Here is an 18,372-nt window from a genome sequence, read left to right on the forward strand (position 1 = left end):
CCCCTCAGGGAATTTATGTCCCCGGACGGAGTCCCTCTGCCCTGACGTGCTGGTCAGGCCGGGAGGTCGCAGAGGGCCTAAGGGGAAAGATGCTGTGTCTTCAGACTATTTTAGAAAACAGATTCTTCTGACACACTGGGAAACTACAGCCTCTGTAGCATTTCCTCCTTGATGAAAAGTGAAGAGAGCATTTGATAAGTATAGTGAGGCTGGATTTTACCCTGAAAAGTGGCACAAAAAATATTGTAAACTAGAGACCTTGCAGAAACCCCCACCCCTACCCTAGGACGCAAAACCTCACCATTCTGCGTAAAGAGCTTTTACAGAATGTTTCTTTAAGTGCAGATAGTGGAGTGGGTAAGCACATGAGCAAAGTTCTCAGAGGCTGAAGAGGAAAAAGGAGAAATACAGTGAGGGAGGCGCGAGGGTGGGAGGGGAAAGGAGCCAAATGCTGAGGACGTGGCTTCTCAGAGCTCTGGGTCTGGGTTCGGGGTGGGGGTGGGGGCTAAGGACAAGTCTCTGAGGTCACAGCAAGTGCAAAGCTGAAAGCAGTCACCTACAGAACGCTGACACTCTGAACACGGTCATTCCCTGTGCAGAGTGTCCTAGAAATCAAACCAAACCAGTCAGCCACCAAAGAAGCCCCACAGAGGAGATTGTAAGGAAACGCACCTCTTTTAGCCCCGTGCTGGGCAGGGAGGGCCATGGATGCTGGGAGGAAACCAGAACGTTTTGAAACCTGCACGAATGTAAATACTATATTTATAATAAATTGGCATGCGGGAAGTTATATGTGTATGAAAGTCAGCACTAGGTAGAGGGAACGAACTGTAAATCATGCCTTTGTGTATCTATGTATATAACATACCCATCCGTGTGTAACTGGGACCACATGTAAATATGGCCTCTCTGACTTCTTTTAAAAAGTAAGCCTCATTGGGGTGGAGTGGCTCCGTTGCTTTCTGCTCGGAGATGGACGGCTGGTTTCGCAAGGTCCCTGTGAGGTGTTTTCTGAGCACTGCCCGAAAAGTCGTCTCTCCCCTTGCCGTCCAGCCTGACTCTTGCTGCCTTGCCAAGTTACCATTTATTAGGCAGGATGTTTGGTTTCCGAGGAACTCTGGGGAGTGAGCTTAGACCTGTTTTTGCCTTGGGATCAAGTTGGTGAAATGAAATCTGTGATCTGCCAGCTCCTTACTAACAGGCATACTGCGCCTCTGAGGCAGTGGGGACAGTGTTGGGAAACCAGAAATGCAGTCGGTGTCACTCAGAACGTTCTTGCTGCGTTTCAAAGCGCACGTGAATTGAGGTTCCCTAGCATGAGTCGTGTTTCCTTCCATCTCCATAAACCGTGGTGCCGTCCGATCTCTCCAGAAGACCAGGCAGGCCGTGCCTAAAGCCAGCTGTCCACAGTGAGTGCTCGGCCTCCACGGGCCACAGCAGTCCTGCTTCTCCAGGGCAAGTCCGGGTGTGAGGCAGCAGGAGAGACCTCGGGGAGGGGGCGTTGAGGGAGGGTCAGAGGCAGAGCCTTGAGGAATGAATTTCAGGAAGAAGAGGTGGCCCCATTGCCCATGCCAGAGGCTCCTGGATGCTCCAGAGCCCCCTTCAAGTACTGGAAACTTGGCCATTTCAGAGCCTTCCGCTCTCTGCGCTCACTTTCCACGCTCCTGGTACCCCTGGAGCCTCCTCCATGCAGCCTCCTCAAGGCATGGCCCCGCCTGCTTGCAGATGACCCTGTCCCTGTGCCTGAGCGAGGCAGCTGTGAGAGGCCGAGAGCGATGTGAGTGCTGCCTCAGCATGTGGGGAAGGAAACAGTCTCAGTTCTTTGTCTTCTGCAGGGATCTCGGGACCTCTGCTGGGTTAGTGTACGGCGCCTGGCATGGATACCCGCACTCCCCCAGCTGCAGGAAAGTCAGCCCTGTGTTGGGCGGGAGATTGTCCTCCCTTCACCTGCCCTTTGGGCTGGATTTCTCCCCTGAAGGCAAACTCTTCACCCTCTCGGTGTGGAGAATTCTCTAATTGAAACAAGTCACCTCCTGGGGAACAGGAGACAGTTGTTGCAATATGCATTGTGATTCAGACACTGGTTCCAGTTCATCTCGCTTTTCCCTCACCCACGCATCAAACATTCACTGGGTGCCACTGTTTGCCAAACATGGTATTGGACACTGGGTGCAAAGCTAAAGGAGATGCCCTTCTGGCCCTTTAGGGACTTAAAGCCTATTTGGACAGCCCTCGAGTGCAGGAAATGACAGCAGTATGGGAAGTGCTGGGATCCAGAAGTTATTCCCACCCAGAGAGGTGCTCTGTGTGCGTGTGTGTGTGTATGTGTGTGTGTGTGTGTGTGTGTGTGTGTGTGTGTGTGTGTGTGAGAGAGAGAGAGAGAGAGAGAGAGAGAGATAGAGAGAGAGAGAGAGTGGTATGGACTGAATGTATCTTCCCAAATGTCCTGTGCTGACGCTCTGACCCCCAGTGCAACTATATTGGGACATAGGACTTTTAGGAGGCAACTAAGGTTACATGAGGCCATCAGGGTGAGGTCCTAATCCAGTTGGGTTGGTAGCCTCACAACAAGAGGACAAGAAAGTGATCTCTCTCTCTCCACATGCACACATGGGGAGACAGTGTTGGCACACAGTGGGGAGCCAGGAAGAGGGCTCTCAAGAGAGAGAGAGAGAGAGAGAAAGAGAGAGAGAGAGAGAGAGAGTGGTATGGACTGAATGTATCTTCCCAAATGTCCTGTGCTGACGCTCTGACCCCCAGTGCAACTATATTGGGACATAGGACTTTTAGGAGGCAACTAAGGTTACATGAGGCCATCAGGGTGAGGTCCTAATCCAGTTGGGTTGGTAGCCTCACAACAAGAGGACAAGAAAGTGATCTCTCTCTCTCCACATGCACACATGGGGAGACAGTGTTGGCACACAGTGGGGAGCCAGGAAGAGGGCTCTCACCAGACCCCAGCCTTGCTGGCCTCCTGGTCTTGACCTTCTGGCCTCCAGAACTGTGAGAAAATAAATGTCTGGTGTTTGAGCCACTCAGTCTGTGGTATTTTGTTACGGCAGCCGGAGCAGACTAAGCCAGTCTATGTGTATGGAGGGAGGGAGGTGCCAGGAGAGCTCCTCAGAACTGCTGGCACCTCCCCTGCCCCTGAAGAACTGTCTGCCTTTGTCATCAGGCCCTGAAGATACATGTGTACGGCTGGCTTCTCGAACTTTCTAAAGTGTCTTAGCAGAAGCATTTCTTCTGTCAAGTCTGGGATGACTTCATCAGGACTCAGCAAAGTCAGCCTAGATGCACAATCCTCTCTCCCAATTCAGTCTCATAAGGGCCCGATTCAAAGACCACCACGTCTGCAAACCTCTGGCGCTGTCATAATGGAACTGATGTCTCTCTCCTGGGGAGTTAGTCTAAGCCCGATAATGACACTGTCATGTGTTCATTGCCACATTAGATAGACGGCTGTTTTATACACGCCAGGATCGGTTCACATCTTTGCCTTTCTTCATAGGCAGGTAGAGTAGGGCTGACCCATGGAGCCTGGTCCATAAATGTCCGTTGTTGCTGTAGTGGAATCAGACAGACTTGACTGGACTCAGGCTCTGTTGTTTACTATGTGACTTTAGGAAAATTCCTAATCTCTGAGCCTCAGTTTCCCCATCTATGCAATGGTGATAATACTAGGGTGTATCTCATAAATTTGCTGGCACAGTAAAATGAGATCTTGTGTATAGAGAGTGCTTAGCACAAGATCTGGCCTTTAGCAAGTGCTTAGTGTAGGTTTTGTTGAAAATTTAACAATAGATGTCTGTCTTCCCCAGAGCCCCATCTCTCATTTTCACATTCCCCCTGCATGACTGTTTACCGTGTAACTCACCTGATCATTGACTGGAAAAATGGAAATAACCTGATGGCCTTTAAAGATAGTTTCCCCCTCTTTAAACTCTCTTTCTCAACATTGGGAAGATAAAAAGTAGAGGAGGGGGATTAAAGGAGAAGTGAGAAAAGAAAGAAAGGATGGCGGGAAGCAGAGCAATCACCTTTATCCTACCAGCTTCTTCCCTGAGCCAGCCTCCTGCCAGCTTCTAACCTTAGAGACCTGAGGGCCTGAGAGGAGAGGGCACCACAGCTGACCAGGGACCCCAGGCTGCAGCCTGGAGCACAGGGATCTGCTTTAACGAAGGGGCTGCCTATGGCAAGGTCCCTGCGATTGCCGTGAGCTGAAGCCTAGGAGAGGATCCAGCACCGAGGGGGCGGACGCCCAGCCTGCAGGCCCCATGAGAGGAGCCGACCTGTTCACCAAGGGCTGTGTGAGGGTGCGAGGGTGCAGACGCTTATCTGCTGGTCCGAGTACATTAGCTCTGGAGAGCTGTGAGCATCCTTGAAGTTTGGAGGACATCTGTCCCCACACGTCAAGGACAGGAGAGGACTGAGAGAAGACCATCGCACCTAATCATGCTGATAGGATTCCTCCACTTGGCCCCGTCTGCTAACAACCTTCCGAAGCACTGGCCCCACGTGGCTCAAGCGTGGCTTGCTCCTGGCTTGCACAGAGAGATGTGGAAACAGATTGTAGTTTGAGAACTTTCCCCTGAGCTTCAAAAAGGGATGAGAGGGTGACAGACAGGGGAGTAGGTAGGGGTGCAGAATTAGAAACCATTAAAATTTCTGGGGTTTTCTTAGGGAAGTCATACTTATCCACGCAAGGAAAGTGAGAAGGGAAATAGAAAGTTGTTCTACCACAGATGAAGTTAACCATCTCCCCCTCTCTAAGCCTTCCCAGGACTTCCCTCCAAAAGCTTACACAACCCTAGATTATTTTCCAAAAGTCTTACATCAAAGTACTGCTTTGTTATTTTCAAGTAAAATTCACAATAATAGCATTTGAATAGACTTAGACCTATGATTATGTCTCATTTTTTGTAACTATTACTCAGCGTGTTCTATTTCACGTAGACAGCGGAACTGCGGAACTGGGAAGGGTTATGTTGCAAATCAGTGTAATCAACTCGACGACGCAAAGAGCGCGGTAGCCACCCGCAGGAAGGGGCCTGGATTTAGATTCAAAGAGCAGGAACAGGCTAATGAGGGGAAGGGACAGTGGAGGGGTTTCAGCTCAGCGCAGGAGGGAACTGACTAACAGAACAAGATGCCTGTGAGGAGGTGAGGGCCCCCCCACCGGAGGTATGCAAGCTGAGGCTGGGTGGCCATCGCTGGAGACTAGGAAGGAGATGTGAGCTCTGCTACCCTGCTCCCAGGTCCTGCCCCTGCCAGGGTCCAGGGTGCTGATCGGGGTGCAGGGGTGGGGGTCTGGGAGGTGTGTGGCTGATAGAAATCTTCAAGGACTGAGACTCTGCTTCCCCATCAGCCCAGGCTTCTTTCCTGCTTTGTTCTCCTGGTAAATTTATCCTTCATCAACTTCCTAAGCCGGCGATTTTCAACCTTTCTCATCTCATGGCACACATAAGCTAATTTCTAGAATTCTGCGGCACACCAAAAGTATATTATGTTTTTTGCCGACCTGACAAAGGACATCGGTATAATTTTGATTCATGTACACTGGCCGGCTATTGTGTAGAAATCGCTGTCCTGAGCCTCTGGGAGCTCACTGAAGCCTCTTATAGTAGACCCACCGCCACTCGAGCTAAGGTTCCTGATGGTTGAAGTAGCACTTCATTCCGCTTGGTTTTAAACAGACGTCTTTCAAGCTGCAAGGAGGGGCTCCCTCGCTACAGGATTCTGGGATTGTTGAGAATGATTCTAATTTTCCTCATGATTCTATAGCCTCTCCTAGGTTTTGCCTTCTCAACCACGGTCCTGGTTTATGAAATGCTGTTCCTACTGAAAGCTGTTAGTCGCCCTGGAAATTGCCCTGTCCTTCGCTGGGTCTTTTCCGGCTCCCTTTCCATTTTTTGGAAGTAGGATGTCCTGAACCACAGGTAGCTTTTCCAGCTTTCCTGCTCTCCAGTTTTACGTTGTTTACTCTGGGAGATGGTGTGGTGCGTAGGGAAATGTGCATCTTACACTGACTTTATGTAGCCAGCCACTTTGAACATCAGTGTCTCCATTTGCAAAATGGAGATAGCAATACGCACTTCAGATATGGGTGAGGGTACCAACTTGGCATTTTGAAGCTGACTACGTTGCCTTGGACAGTAGGCACTGAGTAATTTAGAGGAGGAGAAGGAGAGAAAGAGAACGCTCCCAATCTTGGTGCTACTGTCTTGTTAATAGTGAGGGACCTGATTAATGAAATAGGTAACAATTATTTCAAAGAAGCAATGTTGAACTTCCCTGTATGATTCAAATTTCAGTTATCTTGGTCATATTCATTTCCATTGGTCCCTTCTTCCATTTCAGCCATCATACATCATTAATTACAAATTAAATTTATGGCCTTGCATCTTTACAAATGTAAGTGGGTAATATTGGAGAGAGACACAGAATTAACTGACTGCCTTCTGTTTAATGTGTAGACAGCCGTGGCACCTCCCAGACGCTAGAGCTGCAGCGAGAGCAGTGGGAGAGGAGCGCCCGGCCCAGCAGGCGTGTCTCCCGGCGCTCCATCAGCCGGGAGAGATGGGTGGAGACGCTGGTGGTGGCCGACACCAAGATGGTTGAGTATCATGGGAGCGAGAACGTGGAGTCCTATATCCTCACCATCATGAACATGGTATGTCAGGCTTCATGGGGACACGGCATTAGAAATGCTCCACAAATGAGAGAGACCTTCCTTTATGGTTGTGCGTTTAACATAGATGAATCTATTCCCTGTTGGAGTGATGAAGGATGGAAATTCAGGACATATTAGTCCTTCTCTTAATATGTGTGTCCTGGGAACAATTTGTAATTTATCAGTTACATTTTCTACTAAGTATTTATCAAGTGACTCAATTCTTTCAGTATGACTTTATCTTATTGATGTCCATCAGTGCACAAATGAGTAAATGGAGGCACAAAGAACTAGAACATGATTTCCTCAAGGTGTTTAGAGCTAGAATTAGAATAGAGTTAATGACCCTGGATTTCCAGCTTCCCCTTTGCACGGATGATGTTTTCTAGCTTCCGAGAGAAATGAGAGAGACCTTCAATTAGTCCTGTGGAGATGGGGGAGGACGTTTGCTGAGTCACTGGTAGTAAGAGAAGAAGACCCTGGGTCAGGGACAGGGGCAAAGAGAAGAAATGCACCAATCCCTCAAGCACACAGCCGATCAATGACCTTGGAAAGGTTGTCTTTAAATATCACTATGTGGGTTGGGCTGGAGGCCTACCTCACTCTTCACTCCAGCAAAAGCTTCTTGACCTATAAGATTACATCTTCTTCCCTCCTCTCCCCCGGCATTTATCTGTTACCAATTCATATGGGCTAATGGGTTTCCATTTCTGACCCTAGGTCACTGGGTTGTTCCATAACCCAAGCATCGGCAATGCAATTCACATTGTTGTGGTTCGGCTCGTTCTACTTGAAGAGGAAGAGGTAAGGGATAGTTTTCCCTCCACTCTTCGGACCTGTACCTTTGTACTCCCTGCTTCCTTTCTTCAGTAAACCACTTAATGGACAAGAGAGAGGGTACCAAAAAGGTGGGAATCCAATGATGTCAGCTTTCTCACCACGTCCTGCAGAGACGTTCATGGTCTTTCTGGTCTTTCCTTATGTCACCCTTTGCCTTGCTTCCCACCCTCACCCTCACTGAACTCTGGTTAGGTGGGTTACTTGGCTTGTCTGCGCCTCCATATCTTGGTTTTATAAAATGAGGATGATAACCTCTACTGCCTGGAATTGCTGGGAGAATCAAATGTGTTAATCCATGTACTAGCATCGTATCTGGCTTTAGAACCCAGTCAATAAATGGAACTTGTTAGTATCATTTTTATGATTCTTATAATTATCAGCACCATCATTTAGGTCCCACAACAACTCTATAGACTCATTACTATTATTAGCTCATTTCCCAGATGAGAAAACTGTGCCAGAGGTCTAAAGGGTAAGATTAGGATCCTAAGAGTTGGAGACTTCTTTAAAGCCCAGTATAGGGACAGTATTGGGAGGGCAGGGAGGGAGCTGGGATAAAGCCAGGTGGGCCCCATGTCACTGTGCCCTCCAGGGTGTCACGCTGGCTTGCAGGAGCAGCAGAAGGGCTGACAGGCAGGAAGGAAATGAATGTTATCACGGAGAATGGCCCTCTTGGTCTCAGAGTGGTTTTGTGTTGGGTTCACTTCGTGAGACTCTGGTGTTGAAAAGCCTGCTCACTTTGGGAATCCAGGCTGACAATTTCCCATCTCCAGGGTGATTTGTGGTTCTACAATAACCTCTGTAACTTCTGCTCTTTCAGGATAAATGTTAACAATATTAACAAAGAATTTGAAGGCTGGTTCCTTTTTTAAATGAAAGACCAATATCTTTTCCTCTGATAGTTTGATGAGTTATTCCTTAAGCACATGGGAAGTTTTCAGATTAAACTTTTTACTGCTTTTCTCTTCTCTGCTCATTCTCTTTCTTCCGGGAACCCAAGCCTGGCTAGGAGCATGTTCAGATTGTGTATTGAATCAAAAGCTGCTACCAGCAGGACTTCTCAAAGAAATCAAGACAAGATTTTTTTTTCATTATAAAGAGCTTAAAAGGGACAGAACAACTTATAATAAAAGCCATGTACTTGGCAAAATCATTTTCTCTTTCCCATTTGGGCCTATTTCTTGAGCTGTTGTTGATTTCCTCTGGGTCACCTCCCTGCTCTATGAGGTCATCTGCTCTAATGCATAGGAAAGGGGGAGTGAGAAGTGAATTGGACTCACTTGAGAAAATGAGGTGAGAAAAAAAAATGATGCAAGAACAAAAAGGGAAATCTATTTTTGTTTACAAAGGAAATGGGGAAAAATTCGTGCGGATGGGGGTTTGTTTTGGCAAGCTCAAATAATTCGGAGGCTGCTTTACGGAAATTGTTTAGCACAAGTCTCCCCAGGCTCGCTGTGAGCCAGCGTCGTCTCTGCAGTGCATCTGCGTCCTGTGCAGGCCGAGGGCTGCACCGCAGCGAGGCACAGCTAATGACTCTTCCCAAGGCACCTGTGATCAACTGCATTCAAAAAGCTAAATGAGTACGTGTTCTTTGGATTTAACCTCTTAGGAGATTTGGAGATTTAGAGGCTGAGGGGACTGGAAAAAATCGTGCACTAATAAAACTTCCCAGAAGAGTCATGACACTTAGTAGAAAAGCAGTAAGGTATCCTTAAGACCATGCCACTGAACTTGTGTTGAATGCCCCACCTTGTAGAGGAAAATTCTACACAGAGGCAGGGTACCCGGCAGCAGTGATCCACAACTCAGCTGTGTGTGTAGTTGCTTCGCTTATAAAAGGAACAAACAAAAGCAACAGGGAGAAATCATAGGTGTTGAGTAGGTTAAAGAGGGGAAAGAGAGGAGAGAAAGATATTCTGGGTAGAGGGAGCAGCTTGAAGAGAGCAAGGTAAAAACATAGCATGGGGTGTGGGAATGTGGGCTTGGGGCAGTGGTAGTAGAAGCAGTTTGAAGGTTGCTAGAGCATAAACTGTGAGGTGGCAAAAGAAGGGAGAGCTTCCCAGAGGCTAGACTTTGAAGGGTCTTGAGTCCTGGGTCATGTTATAGGTAGACTTTGGTTTTGACTAGCTTGACCTGGCAACAGCAAGGAGGATGGAATGAAAGAGAACAAGGAATCGAGGAGAGCACTTAAGAGATGCTGCAAGCATAAGTCCCAGCATGAAGTGATGAGGGTCTGAGCTAGGGTGGTTGGGGGCAAAGATGAAGAGGAGGTAGAATGAGCAGCCCAGGAGGACACATTGGGATGCAGGATATGAAGGAGAGGACGGCAGACACTGGTGTTTTTAGATTGGGACGCTGGGTTGATGGTGGTTCCTGGGACTAAGCCCGGGGATGCGGGGAGAGCAGCAGGTCAGCCTACAGGGGAGGAATATCCGGGATGCGGAGATGGGGGTACCTGTGGTGCCATCCAGAAGGAGAGGTCCATCAAGAGATTTGGATAGCCCTAACCGGTTTGGCTCAGTGGATAGAGCGTCAGCCTGGGGACTGAAGTGGCCCAGGTTCGATTCCGGTCAAGGGCATGTACCTTGGTTGCAGGCACGTATCCAGTGGGGAGTGTGCAGGAGGCAGCTGAATTGATGTTTCTCTCTCATCAATGTTTCTAACTCTCTATCCCTCTCCCTTCCTCTCTGTAAAAAATCAATAAAATATATTTTTTTAAAAAAGAGAGAGATTTGGATACAAGAATCTGAACATGAGAGATTTGGAATGAGGTATGGATTTGAGAGTCAACAGCATATAGGTGATTTCCCAAAACAGGACTGTGACTGAGAAGGAATTAAGCAATGAGCCAACAGAAGAGCACATGGAGGGGACTGAGAAGTGAACAGTGAGGAGGAGGAGGACAGAGCGTGGCGATCGCGGAAGTAGAGGGTCTACTTGTGGAAGTGAGAGGTGGAGAACTAAGCGATAATCCTCGTCATCCATTGGGGACTTGCTAAAGCTCTCCAGTTACTCAAAGCAAACACATGTAAAGAAGCCTTCAATCGTTTGGAAACCACTTGTCCTAGACTCGTAGCTGCAAACCTTGGACCTACTCCACCAAAACCTGCTCTGTGACTCGGTTAAGGTCCTGCCCCTCCCTGGCCCGGATTTGCCCATCATTTAAATGAGCGGATTGGTTTCCCTAAGGTCCTTTGGGGAAATGGGCTCTTCCTAATGCTGGGAAACTAGAAGCAGAGTTCATGCAGCAACATCTGGAAAAGGACTCTTTTTCTCATGCTGAGGCTGTGTCCTTGCTGACGCTGAATTTGGCTCAGGAATGAGGGGAGAGGATGCTACCCTTTATACCTCCTGCCTCCCGACCTGACCCTGGGAAAGCACTAATCTCGTTCCCATCTCTCTAACTCTGTTATGTCAAGAATGCTATAAAATGGAATCATCCAGTGTGCACCTCTTGAGATTAGATTTTTTTCAGTCGGCATCACTTCCTTGAGATCCATCTAAATTGTGTGTCTCGAGTTTATCAACATTCATTTTTCCTTAGATGGACGCACGTGGTTTGGTGTAAGGTCTTCCGATGCTGTGAGCCCAGCCCATGTTTCAAAGGACATTGTAGGGAGGCCGGGCCCCAGTTAGAACCACAGGTTCCTCTAGGAGCCCTCGTTCTCATTGCCTTTGTCAGTATCTGACCTGAGTGACCTTCAGCTAGTTCTTCAATAATGAACATAACAATGCTTTCTTTATAAATAATGCTGAGAAGGTGCAATTAAATGAAAGAATATGTGTAAAAATCTGTCACATAATAAATAACTAAGAAATGTTTCCTTCCTGTTTTTTTTTCCCCTCCTTCCCTCTTTCACTCCCTTTTATTTCCTTCTCTTTTCTTTTCTTCCTTTCCCTTCCTTTCTGTTCCCTTACATTCCTGCTGCCTGCCACCCGGCCAGTGCTTATGGTGGGTGTGAGCCATTCATTCCAGTAGGGCTGCTGTTCTGGCTACCGACTGACTGCCTGTGCCCCGCTGGTTCCCCAGAAGCCCTCCTCTCGTCCTCCATGATACATCATTTTGCTGGATGATGTCACAATGAGGTGGTTGTTGCTTTTTTAATTCTCACCTGAGGCTATATTTTTCCATTGATTTCTAGAGAGAGTGGAAGGGAGGGGGAGGGACTGAGAGAGAAACATCAATGTGAGAGAGACACATCGATTGGTTGCCTCCCATAAACACCCCGCTGGGGCTGAGGAACTAGCCTGCAACCGAGGTACATGTCTTTGACTGGGATCGAACCCGGGACCTTCAGTCCGTGGGCCCACGCTCCAACCACTGAGCCAAACCAGCTAGGGCACGATGAGGATTTTTAAATAATAAAGTCTGTTCCTTCTATTTAAATTCATTGTACTAACCAGCTTGGTGACTTTTCACAAGTGATGAGCCATCTTTCTGTGTTTTCATGAAAGAAAGATGATCTATGGTGGTTAGTTAGCATGGGTGGGGGAGCTGGGAGAGTCTCTAACAGGCAATTGAAGTCTCTCAGGCCTCCTTTGATTTGGCCTTAACAAAATACAGGATAGTGGAGAAGCAAGTTCATAGTTTGATGAAGAGGGTGTGTGATGTCCTGGGGCTGAGCCCAGAGCAATAGACTGAGATTCCAGTGGGCCAGTGGCCCTAGTCATTCTCCAGGTGGAGTCCCCCCTTACCAGGATGGCCTATATCAGTGATGGCGAACCTATGACACGCGTGTCAGAGGTGACACACGAACTCATTTTTTTGGTTGGTTTTTCTTTGTTAAATGGCATTTAAATATATAAAATAAATATCAAAAATATAACTCTTTGTTTTACTATGGTTGCAAATATCAAAAAATTTCTATATGTGACACGGCACCAGAGTTAAGTTAGGGTTTTTCAAAATGCTGACACGCCAAGCTCAAAAGGTTTGCCATCACTGGCCTATGTAGAGACCACCCACCTCCAAAAGGGAAAGGAATTTCTCCTGTAGAAATTGAAATGAAACCGAGTGCCCTTGGAGCTGGGAGCCCATTTTCCTTCTCCCTCACCTGACAAGTGTTCACCCAGTTAATCTGGAGCAAACCCTCTCCCCCCATCCCCATTAGCGACTGTGGGCCACATGGTGCCTCAGGAGCCCTGCACGCTGCAGCCTGGCCACCTTCTACAGCATCCTAATTGCTGCCAGACAACCAGTGGCCCTAACCCTCGGCCCTTCACCCACAGATGTCAAACCAAGAAGGTTGCATTGACAGGGAACCACCCAGTGCAACCCCAGGATTCTGGGATGCCTCGTGAAAGGAAGAGCTTTTTGTTGCAAGTCTATTCATTTTGCATTTGCAATAAAAATGCCTTTTCAGAATGGTCTTGACATTGGAAGCAGAGAGGGACTGAAATAGAACTTGAAACAGCTGCAGGACTTTGCTGACATATTTTTGGTTTTCCCTCAAGGGTTCCTTGTCCCAGTGTTCATTTCTGTCCTATGTTCTCCCCTCCAGGTTCTCTTAGGGGAAGCCACGAGAGTCACAGTGTTTAAGCAGAGGGTTAGCCCTGAGAAGGAGCTTGGCCTCTGCCCAATTCTGCCAGATCTCTAGGCACTCACCCAGTGCTCATCTCTCTTGGCTTCTTCTGGGGACTAATGTGATGGGCTCCGGCCACGGTAAACTCACCCCTGCAATCTCTTCCTCTTCCTTCTCCAGCAAGGACTGAAAATAGTGCACCATGCCGAGAAGACACTGACCAGCTTCTGTAAGTGGCAGAAGAGTATCAATCCCAAGAGTGACCTCAACCCTGCCCATCACGACGTGGCCGTCCTTCTCACCAGGTACCCCAGAGACCACGGGGAGGCCTGGGGCTGCAAGCAGGGCGGGCTGGCGGGTGGGAGGGCTGCCAGGTAATCAAACTCATGAAATTCTCTTACTCTCTGCTGTTCTTGGTCATTTCTAAAGGTAGCTTCTATGATCTAAGCAACTCCTGACTCCCATGTGAGTGAGGGGACAGATAGCAAGTCTCTGTGGTAATAAACTGTGTCTGCTGGCAAAATGCTGGCCCCTTGCCTATCCCAATGGTGATTTGCTCTTTAAAATGGCTTCTCTATGTGGCTTTATAAACAATCAGAACACTTGTTTGCAGATCCTCATTAAAGACTCCAGTTACCTTTAACCATAGGATTCCCACCCTTTATTTTTTATTTTAAAAATGTTCCTCCAGTTAAGAAACATGCAACAGTTTCTAGAGAAATCAGTCCTCCTTGTAACTGATCTCTGACTGATGTTGAGGACAGAATATGGGGAGCAGGTCCTTCCTTGAGTAGATGGAGGGTTTGCTTATGCCTCTCTACCTTTTACCCTCAGGACACACCATTTTGTTTTGACAACGGGTAGACCCTGTGGTTCTAATTAGAACCATCAAACCTTCTAGGACTCATAGCTGTGAAAAGCTACTGAACTGAAACCCAGGCTCTTGGAAGGCTCTGTTTGCTCATTAATTCAAAAAAATATTTATTGAGCACCCACTGTATACCAGATACTATTTTAATCTAGACAAATGAAGGTCTTACATTAATGGGATGGAGTAAATTCTCACGAGGTAGTCCTGTGAAGATTCAGAAACGTCAAGAAATCCAGGGATGTGTAATAAAAAAGCCTCTTTGCCTGGCCCCTCAGCCACCGAGAACCCCGCGCACCGCACTGGCAGGCCCTGTGTGTGTGTGTTGTCCCTGAACACGCTGGTCTGTCATCTGTCCCTTTGACAGGATAATCCCAGTACATCAGATGCCTATGAAGGATCAGCCCGGACCCTATCCAAATATCTGCCTTAGCCTGGCCAGAAACTCCAACCATCAGACTCACTCTTTTGAGTGAAAGTATCAAAATTTGCCAACATGGCCTGGCCAGCATGGCTCAGTGGTTGAGTGTCAACCTATGAACCAGGAGATTACGGGTCATTTTGAGGTCACGGTTTGATTCCCGGTCAGGACACATGCCCGGGTTGTGTGCTCGATCCCCAGTGGGAGTGTGCATGAAGTAGCCAATCAATGATTCTCTCTCTTCATTGATATTCCTAAATCTCTCCCCCTCTCTTTTTCTCTCTGAAATCAATTTAAAAAAATATATATCCCCAGTGGGAGTGTGCATGAAGTAGCCAATCAATGATTCTCTCTCTTCATTGATATTCCTAAATCTCTCCCCCTCTCTTTTTCTCTCTGAAATCAATTAAAAAAAATATATATATATATATATTTAACTTGCCAAGATGTTCCATAAGAAGTCTGTTGCATAAGCCTATCACATTAGGTTCATTGGGACTATGACACCTCCGATGGATCAACAGCTCCCTGGGAAATAGGTTAATGAGGGTTTGGGATGTAAGCCTGGAGGCTGTCGGGGGCCAGCAGGCAGCCAGGGAACCCCAGGGGACTGGGCTGAAAGCCAGGAGAAGACTTCAGTCCAGGCAGGACCTGTCTCCAGGGAAGAACCCTGGGTTCCAGGACCGGCACTGGCTGCCTGGAAGTTGTGTCTCAGCTCAGTCTCTTTTCTCTCCCTGAAAGCAGGAAGAGTTCTCCTCTCACTTTCACATGAAGAAATGAGGGAGTTAGCTAATGGGAGCTGGCATTGTGGAGTGTTTTATATGGGCCAAGCACTGTGCCACATCTATTAGGACAATCGCCATTCCATTTAATCCCCACAGGAACACTGGTGGTTGACTACTATCTATCACTCCTATTTTACAGATGGGGAAACTGAGGCTTGGTTAGGCCACTTGCCCAAAATCTCATTGCCATTAGCAGGTAAAGCGGGGACTTAAATCCAGATAGACTGCATTAGCTATACTCTCACTGTGCGTATGACGGCTCTGCTCTCCTTTCTTTTCTTACCATGATCATTTTTCTTTCTTAGAACAGGGGTCTTGTCTCAAGCTCTGATGAACCTCATTGGCTGCTACGCAGTGGAGAGTATTCCAGTTTCTAAAGCAGGATTTCTCAACCTCGGCCCCACTGACATTCTGGGTTGCACCATTCTTTGTTGTGAGGGGGTGTCCTGTGCACAGTAGTATGTCCAACAGCATCTGTGGCCTCTATCCATGAGATGCCAATAACCTTCCTCCAAGTTGTGACAATGAAAACTGTCCCCCGACATTCCCGAATGTGCCCTAGGATGGGGAGGGGAGCATAACAGCCCCTATTGAGAGCCTCTGGTCTGAATAAATAGGGAGGATGAGGAAGGGAGGGAGGGAGGTATAGGACAGAGCTGGCCGCTGGAGGACTATGCTGAGGTCCCCCTTAACCGCGTTATCTGTACAGTCACAGTCAGTAGGACGTGGCTTTGGCTTGAACACACTCCATGAAATGGGGCAGGTGGCTGGATGTTGAGGCATGTTTTCTCTTTGATAACCCCCGTGCATGGGGAGGTCAGGCTAATGTTCTTTTGGGGAGCTTGGGCTGGTTACCTACAAAAACCATATTCCTACAATTCTTTTATTACCCCCCTTTTATCCCCTTTAGCATGTAGTCAGCACTCAGTCAACAATTATTTATATAGACCTAGCTTCCTGCACTATCTTTTCTGTAGAACAGCGGACGCACAAAACAGACCCTGTGTGGCCAGAAATGGCATCCGCACAAAACCTAGGCGCTGAAGCTCTGGAGCTGACTAAAGCTCACACTTTGCTGGCATTTGCGTCAGTCACTCTCGGCAAAGAGCTCTTCTTGAACCGAAGAAAACCAAGTGACCAGTGCATGACTCTTTCAAACGCTTGTCAGGGATGGAAACAGTCCCCACCAGGATATGGGAGCACATTTTTATATTTAAAAGCTGTAACTAGCATTTTGGAGATCCTAGAGTCTCTCCTTTCTTCTTCCAGGTTAGGGAAATAATGAATTCCTGGTGAAAAGAGGAACAATGCCTCTCTCTCTCTCTCTCTCTCTCTCTCTCTCTCTCTCTAACTTTGATTGTTCATCCCCTCCCATATGCAATAGTGATAGGGTAGTGAAGCACAATGCCTCTCTCTCTATCTCTCTCTCTCTCTCTCTAACTTTGATTGTTCGTCCCCTCCCATATGCAATAGTGATAGGGTAGTGAAGCTGGAAAGAAAATTGATTTGATCTCTGGATGGGTTTATCAGACCAATTGCCTTTTTCATGAGTGAGAAAAAGTTCTCATACGAGTTTTGAACCCAGGCCTCAGAAAAAAAACAAAAATATTTCACATTTGAAAGACCTCAGTGACTGCTATTGTTCCTTCCTTGTTTACAATTCCAAATTAATTTCAATTTTCAACCAGATCCTTCTTTTTATGAGAAAATAGAATAATTTAGCTTCCTGAGATCAAGAGCAAAAGCAACTCAAAATAAAACATCTGCCATAAATTCTCCCATTGCTTAGATGTTAGGGAGATTCATTAATCAGGAGGTGAAATCAGAACAATCTTAATGAATTCAAAATCACTCCCTCTGCTCCCATGGACATTTAAACACTTACTTTAATGATGCTCTACAGACCACACTGAATGTAAATTAATGCCCAGCTTTTCCCAGGCGGGTTTTGGAGGTGTTCCACTCTCTGCATGTCTTATGCATCTCTGTCCTCTGCTTTCAGAAAAGACATCTGTGGGGGTGTCAATCGCCCCTGTGAGACGCTGGGCCTGTCTCACCTGTCGGGCATGTGCCAGCCTAGCCGGAGCTGTAACATCAATGAAGACTCGGGCCTCCCGCTGGCCTTCACGATTGCCCATGAGCTCGGACACAGGTAAAGGGCCAAGGAAACTGCGATCTCTTCGCCGTGTCCATGTGTCAGTATCAGGTAGTAGACGGAATGGGAAGCACCTTAAAGGGGCATAGGCAGTGGGACTGCGCTGGGGCTTGAAACTCACCCTCCTCGCCTGTAACGTTAGACATAATCACACACTTTAAGGGCCCCAGGGCCTCCTCTGCCCTGACCGCTTGTACCATCTGCATCACACTGCAGTTCCCTGAAGTAAAATGAGGTGAGCAGGAGCAAGGAGATAAGCTTTAACTCATTGTTTAATGCAGGAGAAACAATGCCTGTTTAGTTCTTATGAAATAATAATTGTATTGATATCATTAAAAAGTCACAACCCCTAACATTTTGTGCCCTTCCTTTATGCCAGACACTTGGCATCATGCCATTGAATCACTCAATGACCTTATGATGTGGGTCACATTGTGAGTCTCATTTCACTTCCATGTGTAAAGGAGAACATTGACTAAATAAGAAATTGAAAACTGCTGTAAACTTGGAAAGACCATCAAACAAACACCAGTGAACAGGAAGTCTGAGTTGTCCCAAAAACGTGTAACTTTGATTAGATGAATTTGTTAAAAGCTGGTTTCAGAATGTTTGCGTGAAGGAATAAGGAGGATTCAGGAGGTCCCCGTGGAGGAAAGATCTTAGCTTATTTGTAACGCACTTTGTTGGGCTATTTACAAACCACAGATAAGAGCGCATCACACTAACCAGCGACTCAGAGAGGGGAGCCAAGTAAATGACTCAACTATACTCTCTGCCTGTCAGGCGGCTGCCAACCTGGAATTCCTCCCTCCAAAGAAGGGACAGAACGCTGGGGTGCGCTCAGGTGTGCTTCTGGAAAAGGTGGCATTGGGAAGAACCCTGGAGACTGGCTTATTCCAGGCCTGGCCTCTCCGGCCTGGGCTTTCTCGTCATTTTTTTCATGTCATATTGGAACTTTGCAAACTGCCTTTACCTATAGAGGATTGGCTTTGGAGTTGGGAAAAGTGAGTACTTATTCCTGGCTTTTCCATCAACAGCTATGATGACCTTAGATAATTGCCTTCACCTCTCTGCACCTGTTTTCTTACCTGTGAAATGAGTAGGTGGAATA

General features: G+C 47.4%; 1 protein-coding gene across 1 annotated transcript in view; it reads left to right on the forward strand.

Moving 5' to 3' along the window:
- Positions 1-18,372, forward strand: part of ADAMTS12 (ADAM metallopeptidase with thrombospondin type 1 motif, 12) — a 187,670-nt gene that overhangs the window by 94,840 nt on the left and 74,458 nt on the right. The window contains exons 4-7 of the mRNA XM_005872608.2: positions 6,474-6,670; positions 7,391-7,474; positions 13,213-13,337; positions 17,109-17,258. Coding sequence (XP_005872670.1) covers positions 6,474-6,670; positions 7,391-7,474; positions 13,213-13,337; positions 17,109-17,258 — 556 coding nt within the window. The remainder of the gene's footprint in view (positions 1-6,473; positions 6,671-7,390; positions 7,475-13,212; positions 13,338-17,108; positions 17,259-18,372) is intronic.

The sequence above is a fragment of the Myotis brandtii genome, unplaced genomic scaffold, assembly GCF_000412655.1.
Source record: "Myotis brandtii unplaced genomic scaffold, ASM41265v1 scaffold384, whole genome shotgun sequence".
Classification (NCBI taxonomy): domain Eukaryota; kingdom Metazoa; phylum Chordata; class Mammalia; order Chiroptera; family Vespertilionidae; genus Myotis; species Myotis brandtii.